Genomic DNA, 23,147 nt, shown 5'->3' with positions numbered 1-23,147 from the left:
AAAAGAACAACAGCAAAAGACCTTGTGAAGATGCTGGAGGAAACAGGTACAAAAGTATCTATATCCACAGTAAAACAAGTCCTACATAGACATAACCTGAAAGGCCGCTCAGCAAGGAAGAAGCCACTGCTCCAAAACCGCCATAAAAAAACAACGTTGAAACAACGTTGATTCAACCAGTGTGTGTCCAGTGGGCGTCCCCTTTTTGGTCACGGTCAGTCCCGGCGGAGGGATGGTGAGAGGCGGACCCTCTGCTGCTCCCTCCGTCTGCTGCTTCCTCCCTCTGCTGAAACTGACCATCAGATGCAGACAACATCAGTCCAGTAAAATAAAAAAAAATGAATTATTTAAATGTAGGCTCACTCAGCTGTGCCTCACGAGTAATACAACACCTGATCTATTACCAGTCTGATCATATACGGTAACTGCCCAAATAAAGGAAACACTTGTATAAATGAAATTGAAGAGTTCTGGAGTGTTTTCTACCACCATCAACAAAACACCAAATTATGGAATTTGTCATGGAAGAATGACGTCGCATCCCTCCAATAGAGTTCCAGACACTTGTAGAATCTATGCCGAGGTGCATTGAAGCTGTTCTGTTAAAAAAAGAATCTGCTGTAAATCTCGGCTTACAGGTATTTGTATAAAGGTTTTAGCTTTTTATAATAAACAATTTCTTTATTAGTGTCTAGGGCACATCATTGTGCCTCAGAAGTAGCTATAATTCATATAGACCCAATATAGGCTATCCCAATCAATAAAAAAATCTGCTTTTCTGGTGCTCCTAAGTTTTATGTTGTGCTCCTACATTTTTTTTTAGGTTTGGAAGCATCAGTGCTACCCATTAAACATTTACATTTTTAATTTAGTGCCCTGTGTGTGTGTGTGTGTGTGTGTGTGTGTGTGTGTGTGTGTGTGTGTGTGTGTGTGTGTGTGTGTGTGTGTGTGTGTGTGTGTGTGTGTGTGTGTGTGTGTGTGTGTGTGTGTGTGTGTGTGTGTGTGTGTGTGTTGGGGCATGCCTCAAATAGAACCGAGCCCTCAGGGTTGTTTATTTTCGTGCTACACAGCAGGAAGAAGCTTGGTATCCATCCACCTTTTCCTTCAGATGTGAAGAACCTGAAGTATCCACGGCTGGTAGAGTAAAAGCAGTACGAGCAAAGGAAGGGGTGGGGAGGGGATTGAAGAGGCCAGACTCTTCCATGCTACATGTGGTGCAAAAATGCCAAGCATGCATGTCCACTCTTCATAGGCTGTCATGTCCCCTCTCCTCTCATTCCGAGCCAGGCGTTGCGGAGAAACCCAGGACTCAAACACCATGTGGGAGTGAATTACTGGGACTCGCAGCACATTGCGGTACAGGTGTGAAAATTAGGTGTGAGGTTTATGTGTGATAAATTACCAACAGGTGTGCTAATTTAAGCCACTTCACCTCCATCCACCCCTTCTCCATTTCAACCCCTTTTCAGAGAGAGGAAAACACATTTCACTCTCGCAGACTGAGAGGAATTCGGGGAGTGGAAAATACCAAATATAAAAAATTCCCCCCAAAAAAGAAGGGCGAAAAGAGAGAGAAATATAAACCACAGGGCAGAAACATAAACCACATGTTTGTGTCTTCGAGCATGGCCAGAGAGTGATAAGATCCATTGTGTTGAGTCACCCATTAACTCTTTCTGTTATCCTTCACTGGAGAGTAGTAAACCCCGTAGCACCTGCACAGACCTATTGGCCATACTGGCATCTAAACAGCATAGCAACATGAAAACCAGAGGCAGATGCTGTATAGACAAGAGCGCCGTGCCAGTCAGTAGCTGGGAGATCATTCAGATAGTAGGAGTAGATCACAGAGCATGCTCTAGAGATGTTCCACAGAGGGACAACTGTACACGGTTATAAATGCATCAAGTAATGAAATGAGTTTAATCGCGTTAGTAAATGATGCTATTAAAATAGTCATGCTTTTTAATGGCACGTTTAGGTAATGTGATTAATGACGTTAAATAGGATTGCTGTTGTTTCTACTTTCCTGATGTGGAGATGACACCGACTTGTCAGCTGAACGTCAAGGAAGTTCCCACGGCTTTTCCTGTGCAATTCAGTTCAAATGGGGCTATGAGTCTTTCCAGTCCTTTCCAGTTCTTTAAAAGCACAATCCTTCATTCATTTTCTTTATTATGCTAGAGGTATTTTTATTATGCCAGAGGTATTATACTAGAGGTATTTTGAGGCAATACGTTTTGCGTTTACAACGACTATTGTTAACTATTGAGTAAAAACAAGTGCATGTTGGGGTAAGACAATTGTACTAAGTTCATGGGGCTTTATAAGTAATATTCTTATAGAATCAATGGGTGTATATTATTAATTAATTGAAATGACCACAACTGTAGGATTTTGCAAATTGTACCTTGAATGTGACATTTCCACCATACAGCAAGATCTCAACCAACTAGCCGACTGTTCAGAACAAAACAAGATGAAGCTCAACCCAACAAAGTGCAAAGTCAAAAATACCTGTTTCAGCCATAATCCTGACCCACCTCCGCCATTATCCATCTCCGACCACACACTTGAGGTGGTGTCCAGTGCCAAAGCGCTCGGTGTGACATTCCAAGCCAACCTAAAATGGGAAACACACATCTCCAACATTACCACCAAAGGGATCCGAAGGCTCTTCATGCTGAACCGTCTTCGCCACTTCAACCTTCCCCCGAAGACCTTCTGACAATCTACACCTGCTTTGTCCATCCAGTGCTATAGTACAGCTCATATTTTTCTATTTTATTTACTTATGTAGGCCTATGTATGCTGCAATTCAGCTTTTTTAGCTGCTAATGTGCACAATAGAAAATATATTTATTGTGTGTGTGTGTGTGTGTGTGTGTGTATATATATATATATATATATATTAATGGCCAAGCTTATTCTCATTTGGTTTTCCACAACTTGGATGAAACGTGGGAACAGACCGCAACACATACTACCATACCATTGGGTCAGTCACCTTTTCAATTTTCATAAAAGCAAAATAATGAGGTTTCTTTCACGTGAGAAAATCCAGATGCCGGATGTCACCCGGGTACATGGGACTTTAGTCAGAATCCATCATAAAGAAATGAATAAGAATGTGAACCAACCTGGATTCTTCATATAGATGTGTAATGAATGCATAGGGCGAGAGCTAAGAGAAGCCCCTCACTGAGTTAGACAGATGGGTGAAAGGTTCTCAGAGTGTTTCCAGATTGTGTCTGAAACGCGCTACGTTTCACTACAACCTGATGCAATAATATGGACCCGGATTGCAGAGAGAGAGAGAAACCTTGGTATTATGGTCATAGACTGACTGGGTTCTCATTTCCAGGTGAGGAGTTATTTTTTTGTATTGAATCTAGGATATTTTTTATTAGAATCTTATTTTATTTTAACAAGGGTTCCATAGACAACCAAACAAAGCGCACCATACAGACTAAGTACAATAAAAGGAATAAGGATAGGGCAAAACATTACACAAAAAGGTGGTCATAAAACGGAGAGAAAAAAAAGAGATACAAACATCACAATTATAACATGGGTCATTTATGGGAGGTTTGGAGACCAGATTTTCCAAAATGTATCAGACGTGTGATGTAAATCAATGGTAAGTTTCTCTAGGGGTAGAATAGCAGAAGCTTAAGAAAGCCACATTCTCACAGATGGTACTTCAGGTGTGGACCATAATAACAATATGAATTTTTTGGCTAAGCAAACAATGAACAGACGTTCAGTCAGGGCCAAACACAACGTTACAATCAAAGCAGAGCTAATATAAATTCAGTGAAAAGGCAAATTGTCTACCTAAGATCTTCTGGATCTGTAAATGAATAGCATTCCAATAAGACAGTACCAAAAAACGTGCATGAAGGTGCCAGTATCCTATTTACATTTGAACCATAAATGTGATGCATTGGGAAACATTTAGTGAAGGCGGAGAGGTGTAAAGTAGGTTCTATGAAAACATTTGAAATGTAGTTATTGTATGCTTACGGAGGTGCATTTGGGGTAGACCCTTTCGCAGATAGAAGCCCATTCTTCCTCACAAATGCATGTCCAATGTCTCTCTCCCAAACATGTCTCAACACATCATAGGATGAGGCACTTCTGTTCAATAAAATAGAATATATGTTTGAGATTAAATCTCACCGAACAGTAGTATTCATAAATAGTTTTTCAACTTCAGTCATTTGAAAACATAGTTTATCGACTTTCTTCTGACCCTCTATGAAGTGTCTAAGTTGTAGGTACTTAAAATAAATCTTTGTCGGGTAAGTTAAACTCAGTTTCTACCTGTTGGAACGATTTAAGAGTGTCCTGAGTAAATAAAAGTGTAAGGTCAGCAATACCCTTCGTCTTCCAGTCCAGAAGTCCAATACTCCTTATTTTGGGGGAAAATATGGTCTGGAATCTGCAAGTACCTCCTTGCGTCTTTCCAAGCTAAGAGTGTATTATGTTGTGTAAAATTGTCAGATAAGGCCGGGATCTTTTCAAGGCTATTAATAAATGGTAAGGAAGCTAATGCTCTTGGATGACATGCTATTGATTCCATCTCAACCGAAAGTGAGTGGCGTCTGTCTAGGCACCAACTAATCATGTGCTTGATCTGAGCAGACCAGTATTATTATTGCAGATTTGTCAAAGAGACTCCTCCTAAATCCTTAGGCTTAATTTGTTTGGTAAATTTGGTTCTAGGTTTCTTATTGTTCCAGATATACAGTACCAGTCAAAAGTTTGGACACACCTACTCATTCAAGGGTTTTTCTTTATTTTCACTATTTTCTACATTGTAGAATAATAGTGAAGACATTAAATTTGAGATTCTTCAAAGTAGCCACCCTTTGCACGACTCTTGGCTTCTCTCAACCAGCTTCACCTGGAATGCTTTTAAAACAATCTTGAAGAAGTTCCCACATATGCTGAGAACTTGTTGGCTGCTTTTCCTTCACTCTGCGGTCCAATTCATCCCAAACCATCTCAATTGGGTTGAGGTCGGGTGATTGTGGAGATATCGTTTCTATGTTGATTGTAGAGGGGATACACAAAAGGTAAAACCATTAATTTTTCCACATTCATTTTGTACCCTGACAGGTTACAGATATGATGTCCATTACTGCAGTGACAGAGGTCTCTGGTTCAGACATGTATAAAAGCACATCATCAGCAAATAATGAAATTCTGTGCTCTTCGTCACCCATAGAGATGCCCTTGATGTTATTACTAGACCTTATTGCCTCAGCCTATCAGGACTCAGGATAAGACCCAGACAGTACAAATCACAGATGTTTATTTACAAAACGGGGTATGCAAACGACAGGTCAAGGGCAGGCAGAGTTCAGTAATCCAGGGCATTGTCAGTAAGGTACAGAACGGCGGGCAGGCTCAGGGTCAGGGCAGGCAGAGGTCAGTAATCCAGGGCAGTGTCAGAAAGGTACAGAACGGCGGGCAGGCTCAGGGTCAGGTCAGGCAGAGGTCAGAAAGTGTCAGAAAGGTACAGAACGGCAGGCAGGCTCAGGGCAGAATGGTCAAAACCAGGAGGACTAGAAAACAGCAACTATAGAAACTCAAAAACACGCTGGTAGGACTTGACAGGACAAGACGAACTGGCAACAGACAAACAGAAAACGCAGGAGATAATGGGCAGAAATGGGAGACAGCTGGTGGGGGGGGTAGAGACAAACACAAGACAGGTGAATCAGATCAGGGTGTGACAAGGCAGTTAACCCGCTGTTCCCCTGTAGGCCGTCATTGTAAATAAGAATTTGTTCTTAACTGACTTGCCTAGTTAAATACATTTTAAAAAATGTGTTTTATATATAGTTTCTCAAACCTCTTCAGGAATAAAGGGGCGCATTTAGTCTATTTCTTTGCTCATCTGATATAATGGGCAAGATGATCTTATTCAGATATTTAGTAATTTTGTCATTCGATCTTGTACATTGTGAAGTATAAAGAGATTTATAGAAGCCGCAAAACGTATTATAGACAAGCAATGGATCATAAGAAGTGGAGCCATCTGCCATCCTTCTAGACTTAATCGATCTTTCATTCTGTTCTTTGTTAAGTTGGTGTGCAAGTAGACGGCTTGGACGGTTACTGAACTCATAATATTTTTGCTTGGTGAAAATGCTTACGTGCTTTGTATGATCTAAATTGAGTTTGGCCTTAGCACAAGCTAGTGAATTCCAGTTTGCCTGGGTTGGTTGTTGTTTATGAAAAAATTCTAAATGCTTTGCTTCAGCCTCCAATTTTTCCCTGTTTTCCATTCTAAGCTTCTTGATCAGAGAGGCTTGGGAAATGATATAACCCCTTATGGTTGCTTTAGCAGTATCCCAGATAGTTGCAGCTGAGACAGGAGAGAGTAGATTGTCGAGCCAGTAATGTGATAATTTATCTTTTATCCCAGAGCAGAATTCTTAATTGTTAACCAGAGACGTATTAATTCTCCAATATCTTGTTTTGGGAATTGTTTTGCCAATTTCAATATCTATATACACTGGGGCATGATCAGAACTTACTATAGAACCAATAGCATATGACTGGACAACATGCATGTAAGTAGAGGGCATAAAAAAATAGTCAAATCTAGAATATGTGTTATGGGGTCTTGAGTAAAAGTATGGTCTCTTGACATTAGGATTTAGCTCTCTCCATACATCTACTAAACCAGATGAATCACAAACGCTTCTGAGAGCATTCCAGACTGGAGCAGATGATGATTTATCCAATTTACCCAAAGTACAATTAAAATCTCCTGAAATAAACCCAAGTCCCTTGCAGTGTTGATTAAATAATAAAAATATGTCCAACATAAAGTCAGCAAAAAAAGAAGGCCCTTTTTCAGGACCCTGTCTTTCAAAGATAATTTGTAAAAATCAAAATAACTTCACAGATCTTCATTGTAAAAGGGTTTAAACACTGTTTCCCATGCTTGTTCAATGAAACATAAACAATTAATGAACATGCACCTGTGGAACGGTTGTTAAGACACTAACAGCTTACAGACGTTAGGCAATTAAGGTCACAGTTATGAAAACTTAGGACACTAAAGAGGCCTTTCTACTAATTCTGAAAAACACCAAAAGAAAGATGCCCAGGATCCCTGCTCATCTGCAGATGTGGCCAGGGCAATACATTGCAATGTCCGTACTGTGAGATGCCTAAGACAGCGCTACAGGGAGACAGGACAGACAGCTGATCGTCCTCGCAGTGGCAGACCACGTGTAACAACAACTGCACAGGATCGGTACATCCGAACATCACACCTGCGGGACAGGTACAGGATGGCAACAACAACTGCCCGAGTTACACCAGGAACGCACAATCCCTCCATCAGTACTCAGACTGTCCGCAATAGGCTGAGAGAGGCTGGACTGAGGGCTTGTAGGCCTGTTGTAAGGCAGGTCCTCACCAGACATCACCGGCAACAACGTCGCCTATAGGCACAAACCCACCGTCGCTGGACCAGACAGGACTGGCAAAAAGTGCTCTTCACTGACGACTCGCGGTTTTGTCTCACCAGGGGTGATGGTCAGATTTGCATTTATCGTCAAAGGAATGAGCGTTACACCAAGGCCTGTACTCTGGAGCGGGATCGACTTGGAGGTGGAGGGTCCATCATGGTCTGGGGCGGTGTGTCACAGCATCATCAGACTGAGCTTGTTGTCATTGCAGGCAATCTCAATGCTGTGCATTACAGGGAAGACATCCTCCTCCCTCATGTGGTACCCGTCCTGCAGGCTCATCCTGACATGACCCTCCAGCATGACAATGCCTCCAGCCATACTGCTCGTTCTGTGCGTGATTTCCTGCAAGACAGGAATGTCAGTGTTCTGCCATGGCCAGCGAAGAGCCTGGATCTCAATGCCTTTGAGCACGTCTGGGACCTGTTGGATCGAAGGGTGAGGGCTAGGGCCATTCCCCCCAGAAATGTCTGGGAACTTGCAGGTGCCTTGGTGGAAGAGTGGGGTAACATCTCATAGCAAGAACAGGCAAATCTGGTGCAGTCCATGAAGAGGAGGTGCACTGCAGTACTTAATGGAGCTGGTGGCCACACCAGATACTGACTGTTACTTTTGATTTTGACCCCCCCTTTGTTCAGGGACACATTATTCAATTTGTGTGTGGAACTTCTTCCGTTTATTTCTCAGTTGTTGAATCTTGTTATGTTCATACAAATATTTGCACATGTTAAGTTTGCTGAAAATAAACGCAGTTGACAGTGAGAGGACATTTCTTTTTTTGCTGAGTTTACATTCGGGGGAGTCTGTGTTCGGGCCATATACGTTTAGTATAGTAATATGTTGACCAAGTATATTACCTGGAATCAAAATAAATTGTCCTTCATGGTCTGTATCTTGGTGCTCAAATATAAAATGGGACATTTTTTGGTTTGAACTAAAGAAGAAAATTACACCTGGCCCACCCAGTCCCACTTCAGCTTAGCATGTTCTGTTGAAGATAAATGGGTCTCCTGTAGCATAGCAATTGAAACCCTTTCCTTTTTTAAGAATGTAAGAATTTTCTTCCTCTTGACCACATGCTCACTGCCCTGAACATTCCAGGAGACTGGTTTAAATGAACTGTTTATGTTACAGTAGTATTAAAGAATAACTTCAACCAGACTGAGTAGTGCATCACAAAAACAAAACAATTAATAAAACATTTGCGTAACCCTAAACTAAAATAAAACATAAAAATAAAATTTAGAAAACCCTCACTGCCGAGTCCCCAAATGAAACGACAGACCCCAAAATCAGTACCCACCCTGTTTTCTGTCACATTACTAAAAAGCCCACTAAGTGTTTCACCATGTCCTATGTTGAGTAAAGGGGAATTAACATCAATCTATGGACATGTGGATGAAAAATGAATAGCCTAGTCTTTTAAATTGTCCTAAGCGTTAACGCTATTGTATTCACATGCACGTGCCCGAACACACACACCATGTAGCCTAGCCTATATATTAAATAAAAAAAATACAAATTGCGGGCCTGAAGTAAATAGCCTGGTAATTACACCCCTTCGCCTACCTTGAGGCCCAACTAAAGGAGCAGATTAACAGGAACGTCATAGGGCTTCGGCTTATTAAATTAATAAGAACCTCAGTTCTATAAATGAGAAGCTTATTAGCTATTACTTTATAAACCATGGTAGACTGTTCCATCCCGAGGACGTCAGCCGTCTATATGCGGTGCATGGACTGCCCAAATAAAAGTTACTCACATTCACGTCCATAAACTGACCATGTGTGCACCCTAATAACATAACTAGCAGCCTTCACGGATCTGGGTTCTGTGCCGCTGTTGAGTGGATATTGTCCCAGTAGAAGGTGAGCACAGACTGGGGGTCGTCAAATGTGTGGCTAGCCCCCTGGAAAAGAATCCTCAGTTTAGCCGGGTGTGTCAGGCCAAATTTGACTCCTGCCTTGTGAAGGTGGGCTTTCGCGTCTTTGTATGCAGCTTTGCGTCTTGCCAGATCTGCCGAGTAATCTGTGAAGATATGGATCCGCTTGCCATTGTCCTTTTTCTCGGGAGGTCCGAATAATTTTTTATCTTTGGTCTGGAGGTAATGTAGGCGGACCAGCATTGCTCTGGTAGGGCAACCGGGCTGTGGTTCTTCTGTCAAACGTCTCTCTGCCGAGGACGCCTTGCAGGAAAGAGGCCATGAACTCGGTAAGATTGCGCCCTTCCGTCCCTTCTGGGATTCTGACCACACGTATGTTGTTTCTCTGGGAATGGTTTCCCTGTTCATCTAGACTAACCTTTAGCGTCACGTTCTCGGAGGTAAGCTCGTCGTTTTTGGTCTCCAATTCGGTAAGCCGCTTATTGATGTCGGTCAACAACGTTTCCATGTCCTTTATTTTTGGGGTTTGGGTCGCGATAGTTATTTGTCATAGTTCCAGCTCATAGACTTGACACAGAGGAACAAAGCTGGGACATGAAATCAGAGCATAGTCTAGCCATTTCTGCGCGGATGGTGACAAGCGTCTCCGTAACATCGTGTCGCTAGTTTTCATCATGTCTCCTTGTTTACCGTTTCGTCTCATTTTCCTGGTTGCCACCCAAATGTTACTAGAGCCAGTAGGTGTGCAAAGTGTGTTCTCGTTTTGATAGGTAAACGGTTCAAACATAAGTGTCAACCCTTTGTGGAGAGGCCTCGGAACGCGTCTTCACGAAGCCATGTAGAAACCGCCGTGGCGCTCTTTTCAATCTGAGGAACCAACTGCCTGTGTAACGGAGCAGTCTGTTTTTACTACATCTCTGCCATGCTCGCCTCTCGACAGGTCGTCATTGCTTATAACAATCTGTTGTTAAATGACTTGCCTGTATACAATAGTTAAAACAAATTAAAGTATAGAATTGAATAATAGTCAGGCCTTGAGTAAAATGTGCTTTTCGTTAAGGAAGACCAAGGGCCTTTTTATGAAGAGTATGTGAATAGAATCTTGACAGTTGTGCTGTGACACAGTTTGAATTCTAAAAGGGCTTTTAACGACTGATTGGACTTGGTCAAGGGAGTGGCTTCAGAGAGAGGAGAGTATATGAATGAGTCATGGTTTGTTTGAGTAATTGATTGATTGATTGAGTGAGGGAGGCCAAAGCCAGAAATAAGCTGTGCTGAGGCCTACTGTAGACCAGGAGTCTTCAACTTGTGGCCTGCAGGCCAAATCTGCCCCACAAGCCAATTTAATGTGGCCTGCCAAGGATGTGTATCCACCTGACATTGAGTCAGTGATTCTGTCTGGGTCATTTTTCTCTGCATAGAAATGAGAACATGTGCTAGGTACAGGCTGTGCCACAGCTCTTTTTGCCTACCCTATTCCCTATTATAAGCTGCAGGTTCCTACTCATATAGCTGCCTGTTTTCCCCATTGCTTTGGAGATCTCTAACTCCTTTCAAGTGATGTGATCAAATCTCTCCGTGCCTGCTTGCCTGCCTGCCTTGTCTTGCCTTGCCTGGTGGGTCTGTGTCACAGGAACACTTTGGCTATAATAATATGTCTGAAAACAAATGTGTTTGCTCAGACACATGCTGCAAAATCATTATAAGCAGCAGAATTGTCCTAAATTATAAACATGTGCATACAGTACGATCTGTTAAAGTAAACTCAGAAAAAAACATAGATCCTAAATCCTGACTGTTTCCAGCTGGAAAGGAGTCGGAGCCGAGTCCAACATATTTTCTACTAAATTGGAACAGAAATATGCCTTCAGCGCATATGGCTGGTGTTCCCCCCCACCCTTCATATTTTCCCCCTAATTTTGAGCGAAGTGTGATTTCCAGAACCGTGACAAATAAAGTCATATGCTTAAAATGTGGGTGATTTGATGTCCTTTTCCATGTACCGACTTTAACAAGCTAGAACAATGTGTAGCCGTTCCGGGGGCTGGTTAACATTGGGTGGACAGTCTGAGAGTTTTACAGTGTAGAATTGGCTGTTCAGCCTCTCGCTGCTACAGCGTAAGCCTCAAGGGTTACGTGGTTTGAAGAGGGATACAGCGAGCGGTCGTGTCTCCAAGTTCGATACGAGGCCAGCCTGTTGGTGGTTGTGATGGTGTCCCGCACGTCTCTCGCCCAGGGGTAGCACATCCAGACCCACTGAAATGAGAGGGATACGGCTTCTCTCTCTCTCTTTTTGACTGAATAACAGTAAGCTTATACTATCATTGAGGGTAAAAAAAACAAAAAAACAATAATCGCCTAGATGCTATGAAGAAAAGTCCACATATATAGTTCTGTTGGGGAATGTTCTTCTCACCACATAAGAAGAGTGAACCTCCTAACCAGGCTGCGGCTTTGTGACATATGAGGCCTGAGGTTTCCCTGCACTGTGTCCTCCCTCGCCGTTTGCATCCAATATGAATGGATCCATACATTAATGTTGAGTAGAACTCTTCCAAAACTCTGGTTAGCTACTAGGGATATAGCTATCCTAGAGTTATTAGATTGACATACCAGGGCCCTTCTGAGTAGCTAAGGAGACGTATAAGGATATAACCTCTTGTGTTGTGTTTGGTGCGTTTGACCCTGAATCCCCTGTACTGTATCATTAGCACAAGTTTCCCAGTCACAACAGTTCGAGTAAGAGTTTTCCCCCTCTACAGAGAAACATTAGTCATTAATCAGACCCTGAGTGGGTTTTGATGCGTAGCAGCTTTACTTACTCACTTAGGGAAAGCCCAATGATGAGAGAGAATGGACCCTGGCCCCAGCAACCCTCTTCCTCTGCCCTCTCATGTCATCCCATCTATCCCTGCCTCACACAACTTCAACAAATGGGATCAACAGTAAATGAGCCTTATTAATGTGGGCGGGATGCTCCCTTTTACATTTCCATCCCGGGCACTGGATGGATCGAGGGGTGAGTCAGTGTGTGATTCCTACAGGGAACAATCAAAGTTTTCACATAAAAGAAACACCAAAAACGGATCTGCAATTTGCCTTTTTATGGTTCATAAGTTGCAGAAAGTTATAATGAGTCAGTGTGGTTGATGATGTCATGGAGAGCGGTAGGTGCGTGAGAGGCAGGAGGTGGTTGGCTCAGACCAGGCCCGGCTAACTCCCCTGCCTGCATGTGGGGCTTTGGCAACTGCCAGTGATGCCCATTACGCTTGTTTCAGAGTCGTTAAACGTACCTGAGACAGACTGTGTTCCTGCTGGATCTCACAGTGGGCCTAATTGCTCCTGAGCTGCGTTCAAAACAAACCTCCCAACAACAGCACCGCTGCCCTGCTGAATGAAACTGCTACCCTCCAAACATGTTGTCATAACTCACATTATGGGCCTGTGTTTTGCATGAATGGAGGACCAAAACTTTGTTCACCTGAATGAACTGGAATATCTCTCTCCAAACTGGGCAGTGCAACTGGAACTCTGTTGGAGGAACATGTTGCCTCTCAGTTTAAATTAGATTTGATTTCATAGTCTGGAGCCTGAAATCATTGTTGGATGTCGTAGATATTGTTCTCATTCATAGATCAAATTGCACAGTTTGATCTACCAGAACTGCTTGTAAAATGGAGTCTCATTGAAGCCCAAAGAGAGAGTCAGATGAAGAATGATTATTACTCAACCCAGGCAGTTGATTCGTAGAAACTTATCAGGACTTCCCAGCAACACAAAAACACAGCACGTATTGGTTCAGTTGAGAAACTTAGTGTAGTAGAATTGTGTCTGCCAATAGAGTGGTGGACTTCAGATATATGTAAAATTGCTCCCTGCATATCTCACACAGGCACATACAAGGAGAACCCTCAAACCCACTACCGCAAACAGTTAGATGTCTGTGGCAGGGGAGGGGTTTCTCACATGATCTACTGTATGTGGTGCCAGTAGAAGACCAATATTAACTAGCAGCTATATGTCAGTCCCATTTCACTATACAACCGTCACACTCCAAATGATTTGTAATATTTGTCTTGTCTGCTTGGTTAGCTTGCTGTGCTAAGGAACCATCGTGGTGGTGTCTTCTCCAGTGATGTTCAAAAGGGCCCTGGTTTTTGTAAATACAATACTTGAGGCACAGAGGGATCATTAGATAACAATCAGAAGTGAGGACTGCAGAGATGTTTTGTTTTAAGTCCTATTTATTCTGTGGTTGAAACTGTAAACTATGTTGGCTGATCATGGAGAGGGAGTGGCATTTGTAATGGTGTGTTCACTGCATGCATTCTCTCTCTCCACAGTTACAAAAAACAGGCTGTTCCTAGGCATCCAAAATCTCACGATGAACATTTCGGCTAGGCCTATGTTCTGGTGATGAAAGATGACATGAAAGAAAAGACCTGAGCTACTACAGACGCCTTGAAAAAGTCTAGCATGTGAACATGTCAAAATACAGTTTGCATAGTTGATTTGTTGGTTTCAAATCTATCTGCTGTTCGGAAAAACTATTTATGTACGATGTGCGTTGCAAGTTCACGCAACATACCATCGCTGTGTGTTTAAAAGCTCACATGGGTTGCCAAATTAGGTTACGATGCTGTAATTTTCAGAGAGCCCGAAATTCCTCCAGACCGATGCACTTTGATCGTCTCCTCTCTACTGTGACTTGAAAACATGGCTATAGATGCTGTTTACACATCAGAGCCCAATGGCTTTCACTGTTTCGGTTGGAGGCCCTGTAGCATGCGAGCTAAGGGAGTAGAGGCTTCTCTTTTGATATCTATCTGATCGCTTCGCCATTGGATCTATCTCCCCATTGGCACGGTGTCTCTCTCTACAATGCACTGGACTGGTGGTGGTGGCGGATGCTATATTCCTCTAGAAAACCCCCAAACTGTTGATTTTCGAAACTTTGTTTATTGGGATTTTTCAAGGATATTGTTGGTTTTCTGCACGAATATTGCGAGAGGTTTGTATCTTGAACATATGTTCCTGCTAAATATCCATGTCTTATGTAGGCATGGAATTGGAGAGAACTCGTTTGGACACCTTGTCGTCCATAGAAAGCAAAACTGTTTTCCTTTTTTGAGCTTGTTTCATGTTTGGTTCACATCGATGTGTCTGAGAATTGATGAATGACTGAAACCAGCTGGCAATGTTGATGTTTGAATGTGCTTGACACCGTTCCAGTAGGTCTAGTTGAGTTGGACAGGGCCACTCCAAACAGGCAGACGGACAGACAGACAGACAGACAGACAGACAGACAGACAGACAGACAGACAGACAGACAGACAGACAGACAGACAGACAGACAGACAGACAGACAGACAGACAGACAGACAGACAGAAGCTGTGCTTCGAATGCGCTCCAGACTTCGACCTGATCCAAAGAAGTATCCAAAGAACAGTTACCAAAAAGAATTCTCACTCGCCTGTAGAGTGTTTCCTTCCTTCTTTCCATTTCTAACTGTAGGATGTGGGATCTGCATCGGGTCCAAACAGTGCATGCATGGTTGTTGTTATCCTTAATCAGCATGTGTTGCAAGATTAGCAACGAGCAAAACATTTTTTTCAACAGGATCAAAGAGGAAAGGCATGGAGTGTGAGCCAGAGATGTGATGAAGCGATTCACTGACAACGTTCTCGCTGATTGATTGACCAGTGGGCTGAGGTGATCAGGCATAATGAACACACAGTTAAATGGCTGCTAATAGAAGGCAGTAGGCATTCAACCACTAAAAAGAGGTGAGCCAGAGGCGCCGCTGGTCAGATCAAGTGAGTAACTAACCCGCCCATATGACGAAAGAAAGGGACATGCTTTGCGATAGTAGTGATCCGCCTTCGAAGCTGTTAGAACCCAGAACCCCTTCTCTCCCAATGGGTGGGAAAAGAACTCGCTAACTTCTCACAATTTCCATCTTCATTCCATGCCCGGTTTCCCCTGCTCTCAACGTTGTGTGTTAGCAATCATGTGTGGATGGGGTTTGGGAAAGGGGAGTACATTTGGCCAATTTACAGTGGATGTCAGGTCAATGTAAACATGCCCAGAGTGTATATTCTACATTAATGTATGGCTGTGTGAGGCGATGAGGAAGAAAAATACTCCCGTTTATTTTCCCTCCATATAGAGAGATTGACAGCATGAAGCCAGATATACAGTGAGCTTCAAAAGTATTGGGACAGTGACACATACAGTTGAAGTCGGACGTTTACATACACCTTAGGCAAATACATTTACTCAGTTTTTCACAATTCTGACATTTGAGTCCTTGTAAAAATTCCTTGTCTTAGGTCAGTTAGGATCACTGCTTTATTTTAAGAATGTGAAATGTCAGAACAATAGTATAGAGAATGATTTATTTCAGCCTTTATTTCTTTCCTCACATTCCCAGTGGGTCAGAGGTTTACATACACTCAATTAGTATTTGGTAGCATTGCCTTTAAATTGTTTAACTTGGGTCAAACATTTTGGGTAGCCTTCCACAAGCTTCCCACAATAAGTTGGGTGAATTTTGGCCCATTCCTCCTGACAGTGCTGATGTAAGTCAGGTTTGTAGGCCTCCTTGATCGCACACACTTTTTCAGTTCTGCCCACAAATTTTCTATAAGATTGAGGTCAGGGCTTTGTGATGGCCACTCCAATACCTTGACTTTGTTGTCCTTAAGCCATTTTGCACACCTTTGGAAGTATGCTTGGGGGTTCATTATCCATTTGGAAGACCCATTTGCGAGCAGGCTTTAACTTCCTGACTGATGTCTTGAGATGTTGCTTCAATATATCCACATAATTTTCCTTCCTTCCCTTTTTCCTCCAAACATAACGATGGTCATTATGGCCAAACAGTTCTATTTTTGTTTCATCAGACCAGAGGACATTTCTCCAAAAAGTACAATCTTTGTCCCCATGTGCAGCTGCAAAACGTACTCTGGCTTTTTTATGGAGGTTTTGGAGCAGTGGCTTCTTCCTTGCTGAGCGGCCTTTCGATGTAGAACTCGTTTTACTGTGGATACTTTTGTACCTGTTTCCTCCAGCATCTTCACAAGGTCCTTTGCTGTTGTTCTGGGATTGATTTGCACTTTTCGCACCAAAGTACATTCATCTCTAAGAGACAGAATGCGTCTCCTTCCTGAGCGGTGTGAGGGCTGCGTAGTCCCATGGTGTTTATACTTGCGTACTATTGTTTGTACAGATGAACGTGGTACCTTCAGGCATTTGGAAATTGCTCCCAAGGATGAACCAGACTTGTGGAGGTCTACATTTTTTTTCTGAGGTCTTGTCTGATTTCTTTTGATTTTCCCATGATGTCAAGCAAAGAGGCAGTGAGTTTGAAGGTAGGCCTTGAAATACATCCACAGGTACACCTCCAATTGACTCAAATGATGTCAATTAGCCTATCAGAAGCTTCTAAAGCCATGACATCATTTTCTGGAATTTTCCAAGCTGTTTAAAGGCACAGTCAACTTAGTGTATGTAAACTTCTGACCCACTGGAATTGTGATACAGTGAATTATAAGTTAAATAATCTGTCTGTAAACAATTGTTGGAAAAATTACTTGTGTCATGCACAAAGTACTAACCGACTTGCCAAAACTATAGTTTATTAACAAGAAATGTGTGGAGTGGTTGAAAAACGCATTTTAATGACTCCAACCTAAGTGTATGTAAACTACTGACTTCAACTGTAAATATTTTTTGTCTTTGTACTCCAGCACTTTGGATTTGAAATGATACAATGACTATGAGGTCAAAGTGCAGACTGTCAACTTTAATTTAAGGGTATTTTTCATCCATATCGGGTCCGTTTAGAAATTGCAGCACTTTTTGCACGTAGTACCCCCCCATTTTAGGTGACCAAAAGTATTGGGACAAATTCACTTATATATGTATTAAAGTAGGTGAAAAGTTTTGTATTTGGTTCCATATTTCTAGCACGCAATGATTACAGCAAGCTTGTGACTCTACAAACTTGTTGGATGCATTTTCTTTCTTTTTTGGTTGTGTTTCAGATTATTTTGTGGCCAATAGAAATTAATGGTAAGTAATGTATTGTATTTTTGACTACTTTAATACACATATAAGTGAATTCATCCCAATACTTTTGGTCCCCTAAAATGGGGGGACTATGTACAAAAAGTGCTGTAATTTCTAAACGGTTCACCTAATATGGATGAATACCTTCAAATTAAAGCTGATAGTCTGCACTTTAACCTCATAGTCATTGCGTTATTTCAAATCCAAAGTGTTAAAGTACAGAGTCAAATAAACAGCAAAATTGTCACTGTCCCAAGACTTTTGGAGCTCGCTGTATATTGTCCAAGAATATCATTACTTTGTTACGTCGTTATCTTTGAAAATGACATCAACTCCCCGTATAATTTCTCTATCAGAGTAGACAGTAGCAGGTTGGGTTTGACGTCCTGAAGCGAAAGAAGAAAAAGAGGACGGTCTGTTTAGATTTGGATGTTACAGTACGTGGCTGCAATGAATCCAATCTTCTCACAGTTCGGAAATATCTTGAAATGTGTTATGTGTCTGACGTATTGAGGTCTCTGCTCGTTGCTGAGTGAGTAGTCGTGCAGTAAGGAGATGAGCAATCAGTGATGAATAGGCCACGGATTACAGTGGGTGCTAATCTGAACGTGATCGACGAGGGGTGAACTTAATCCCTGGAGACGATCACAGACACACTCTGATTAACACTAAATCTCAGTGTCTCCGCTCTCGCTCCATCTCATCACTCCCCAACACAGATTTTGTGTGTTTGCGTGTAGTCTGCCAGGCGGGTCTTCTCCTCCGTAAATCCAGGGTACTCTGCTTCAGTCTTCAACACTGCGGGGAAGAGTGAACCCCATGTCAAACACTGACATCTCCTTGCTGCTGCTTCTCACATGATTACAAACTGCTGTTATAGTTCCACTTAGCAATTTATTGTCGTCTTTAAACGGGTTGGAGAAATGTAATATGCGAATTCATGGCCAATGGAGAAACATGCTCTGTTCAGTCAGTTGACTTCTCTATGATTGTTTTATTAAGAACTGTGGTAAGTTGCCTATTCGGTGGAAGCTGTTACCCTATATCTGCCTGTGATATTTAAAACTTGGCTCCGATCGATAGCAGTGTCTCTCGTTTGCAGCTATTGTGTTCGCCCAAGGACATTTTCTTGTAAACAGGATCGCTAAGGAGTTTATATTAAGAGACGCTTATTGTGGAATGGACTGGCTGTTACTGGCTCCTTTGTCCTCCGCCGGCAACTCGATCCGGGCCCAGAGTCAATGTGGTTTGGGGCGTTCATCGGCTGTCTCAACACAGCATCAACACAGCGCTCAGGAGGGCCAGTTCTGACCAGAATTAATGCAATATTCACATTCAAAACCAATCAGTATTCAAAGTTGCAGAGGGCAACCAAAGTTTGCATGAATGACAAATTGCTGAATTAGACGGATTTCCTACAAATTTGAAAATATCTTTGTTACATATCTGTAACTATTGTTTGGCTTATACTGTGTGATGGACTTTTCAACTGCTGACTTTTTCCTCTGTTGCCTCAAGTGTACCTTTGTCCTCAGCTCTGAGGCCATCCGCAGTTTTGTCTTACCACCGTGACAGGAACATGTTGTTGTTAGGCCCAGTGAACTCAGCTGCAGTATCACATGTTAGTTACAGTAGTTACAGTGGAATATACTATCAAAGGCAGTTATCATTCATACTGACGGTGCCTGTATTCCACACTCTCAAACTCAAGCGTTGTTCCAGGGGGTTTTTCCTTTTTTCCTTTCTCCCTGCTTTTTGGGATCTAAACCAAGTTTTTTTCCCTTGCCACTGTGCTTCTCCCTGCTTTTTGGGATCTAAACCGAGGCACTTGTGACCACTGCTGATGTAAAAAGATTTTATAAGTTAATTTGATCGACTGATTGATTGATTGCTTGATTGGATTGCTTTACATGTAGTTGAAACTAATCACACTTTCTGTTTGTGCCCTCTGTTTCTCGTCTCTCTCCTGCAGCTAGCTATGGCGTGTACCCTATCTGCAAGGGCTGCTCGGTGTGCTCCAAGGACAATGGCTGCGTGAACTGCCAGCCCAAGCTCTTCTTGTTCCTGCGGAGGGAGAGGATGAGGCAGTACGGCGAGTGTCTCCACGCATGTCCGACGGGATACTATGGCATTCGAGCTCCGGAGATCAACACCTGCTCCCGTAAGGCCTCCCTCCTTCATCCCTCCATCCCTCCATCCCCTGATCTCTCTTTTCTATCTCCTCTCTCCTCTCGTCACATGATTTATTGTCTCGTCACATGCTCCTTATGCAGGGAAGAGGGAGACGCACATGCTTCACACGGCTGAACCAAGAGCATAGGTGGATGTTAGTGCCGAGACTTTATTAAGAAGGGCCTTTCCTCCAGGGGCGACCAGTATAGGCCTGGATGTGGGATCTGAGGCTGTAGATGTCTGATTAATCCGGCTTCTCAACCAACAGTCCCACTTGGTGAACATTTAGAGGCTTGTTAGAGGGTGTTGTGGATGGGCTTCAGAACAAAGGCTATTCAGACGTACTTAAATGGGCTGTTATTCAAGTTCTAGGCATATCTTGGTGCTTTGTTTAATTTAAAAGAAAAATATTTCACCTTTATTTAACCAGGTAGGCAAGTTGAGAACAAGTTCTCATTTACAACTGCGACCTGGCCAAGATAAAGCAAAGCAGTTCGACACATACAACAACACAGAGTTACACATGGAGTAAAACAAACATACAGTCAATAATACAGTAGAAAAATAAGTCTATATACAATGTGAGCAAATGAGGTGAGATAAGGGAGGTAAAGGCAAAAAAGGCCATGGTGGCAACGTAAATACAATATAGCAATTAAAACACTGGAAGATTAGCGACGCTTACCAATAGTTTGTAGACTTTGCACAAACGGAACGCTGCCATGTGCAGATTAAAGCGAGTGGAATAGGTTAAGGCACTCGCAGAGGGCTGGACGATGTCATTCTGAGGAAAAACTATCCTGATGATGATGATGTGAGGAAAAAACATCAATCATATTAGATATTTCTATTCATCCATGTTAATAGTATAAATGTATATCATTTTTTGTGGGATTTATGTACTCGTGTTCAACGTGTTTTCTGTGTGTAGTCAGCTGTATTCGATATCAGGATTGTTTTGGTCTCATGACAACCTAAAACAGACACCTTTAGACACAGATCTTTTTCATTATGTTGTCTATATTAAAAACTGAAAGGGGAAGAACTAAAACCCAACAATGGTTCTCAGCTAAAAATAAATAATAATAATACAATATCAAATTAATTAAATGTGTCCCTCTCCACTCCTATTGGACCAGGCTGCGCCCCCATCTCATAACCTTATTTTAACATGGAGTCTGGCTTGAGAGAGGCCGGCTTTATAGGTTTATAGAGAGCCCGAGGCGTTGGCTGAGTGTTTCATGTGAAAACTGAGAAAGAACTTGAACCCATTGGGTTCTGTTAGCCAAACTCCTGACAGACATGCTGAAATGAGGCCCCAGAGGAGCGTGTCAGGACCTCTACGCCCAATAATCCAGACGCGCAGCAGACACTGGAGGAGAAACCATTTTGCTGCTTACTCACTGACTCGCTCTCTCTCTCCAAACCTCCATGCAAATACGTCCGCTGGTTTTGTCAGTCAGAAAAATAGAGCAGATTGACGACTGAAATGCCTGGCTTGTCGTAAACTGCTGGTATCAATTGGATTCTCCCCTCCCCGAGACACCCGCTCCCCCTGCACACACATTCTCATCTCTCCATTCCCCACAATAAAAGAGGAGAAGGACGGGCCTGCAGTCATTTCACCCTATCTTCACAAGTCAGGGAAAATCAGAGGAGAAAGACATTGTGTTCTTCAGCGGATAGTAATTCTTCCCCATCCCTCCCCACACTGTCTCTCTGTCCTGCGCGAAGTTTGATTTTAAGCGGTACCGACGTGCTGCACCAACGTGTGGCAAGTTAATCTTGTGGCAGTTTGCTCTTTTCAGAACCAAAATCTTACCATTGTCAAGTATCATCAAATCTCGGCGGCCAGGTCTTCTTTGATGTGATCGCTACTGGAGTCGTAACTATGTAATCCCACTTCGCATTTGACCTTCCTCCTTAAGTTGCACTCTTCATGTAATTTCCACTAAACAGTTTGGGTCTGTCGGCCATAACGGGCCGTTCTATCAGCTCGGCTCTACGAAGCTAATTGTCGGGTCACTGGGAACGATTTGTGGGCTGACAAGGCAGCCGGATTCTCCTCTGAGCTCAAAGACACCGGGGTTCCTCCCCGCCACCGGTGACCCAGAACCAGTGCCTGCCCCTGTTCTCTAAGAGGCCGGGAAGGTGGAATTACGTCTCTGTTATCATGGTCTTTCAAAGCAGCCTCTGAAATCACTTAAGGAGCAGCTGCTTATTATTACACCAGAGTTTGTCTGTGTGATCTTATCTCATTCAAGATTGTTTTGTGGACTGCCTGGGTAAAGGAAAACCAAAGCCACACGATAGAGAGAGAGGTTTACACACTCACTCCCAGGACCAGCCGTGATGAGGCTGGAACCCCGTGGCTAAGTTCCTCACTCTCTTTCAGCCGCCGCTTGACAGCTTGGCATTAGGAGAAGAAAGAGTGTAGCCACACACTTTAACCTGTGTGCCAATGTGCAGTAAGACTAGGTGACTGAAGCTAACCAGGCAACTGAACCAGCCAGTGGCTGAATTTAGAAGAGAGAGGGGGAAGTTAAAGGTTGGGAAATGGGAGGGGAGGAAGATGCCTGATTCCGCATATTTTTTTCTCAAATTCAGTTTTCTCTGGGTAGTTTTTCCAGGTTTCATTTAAATGTTTTTTTTTTGTGTTTTTTTGGTTTTCTCTCTCAAAATCACACTTTTTTAATAGAAAACACACACAACTGTATGTTCACTTTTGAGGTCTGGGAAAAATCTAAGAAATATTGGTGTAGTTACCCATTAATGCAAGTGTGCACCAGCCAGAGACTTTTGTTTGGTTAGCTGTGTTTCTGTAGCGCTCATGTGATTGCAGAGTTAGCAAAACAAATGGCTACTGGATTGATGCAAATCACCATCATATCATTCTGCCTGGTAGGCATAGGCTACTTTGTAGTTAACATTTCGTTCAGAAGGTTTTGGTGAAAACCTTTCCATCTACAGTACCAGCAGACGATTATCATTAGCATTCATGCTAACGGCTACACAAAGTGTAGACTAGATAAAAGTGCGCTGTACACAACACAGACGAGGGCATTCCTGTGCCTTTTCAGAAAGTTGCAGGAAAATACAAGTCACTGATGCATTTTGTTCATGGATTTTCTACAAGTCCAATAAATGTAGTTCATTTCCTACTAAGTTCAATAAATGTTTGAATATTGCTGAATTCCGTTTTAATGTCTGGCATACGTGATTCGGTCCGTGTTTTCCTCATCTTTCTCTCTCTCACACACATACATAAGTACACACACACACACACACACACACACACACACACACACACACACACACACACACACACACACACACACACACACACACACACACACACACACACCCTTTCAACAGCTAATGGTGAAGAGTTTGATATGATTTGTAAGTCCAGCTGCAGTCATGGAGGAGCTTATCAGCTCAACAGACTAATACTGCTCTATGCTCATCTGTCTCTATGTCAACCTCCATCTCTACCAGGGACATTTCTAAGGATAGAGATTCA

General features: G+C 42.7%; 1 protein-coding gene across 1 annotated transcript in view; it reads left to right on the top strand.

Moving 5' to 3' along the window:
- The window catches only part of LOC106583742 (R-spondin-2), a 78,474-nt gene that overhangs the window by 16,452 nt on the left and 38,875 nt on the right, over nt 1-23,147 (top strand). The window contains exon 3 of the mRNA XM_014168289.3: nt 19,425-19,613. Within this exon, the coding sequence (XP_014023764.1) occupies nt 19,425-19,613 (189 nt within the window). The remainder of the gene's footprint in view (nt 1-19,424; nt 19,614-23,147) is intronic.

This window comes from Salmo salar, chromosome 02 (genome assembly GCF_965601325.2).
Source record: "Salmo salar chromosome 02, fSalSal1, whole genome shotgun sequence".
In the NCBI taxonomy this organism is placed as follows: domain Eukaryota; kingdom Metazoa; phylum Chordata; class Actinopteri; order Salmoniformes; family Salmonidae; genus Salmo; species Salmo salar.
This window is presented reverse-complemented; position numbering and strand designations above follow the sequence as displayed.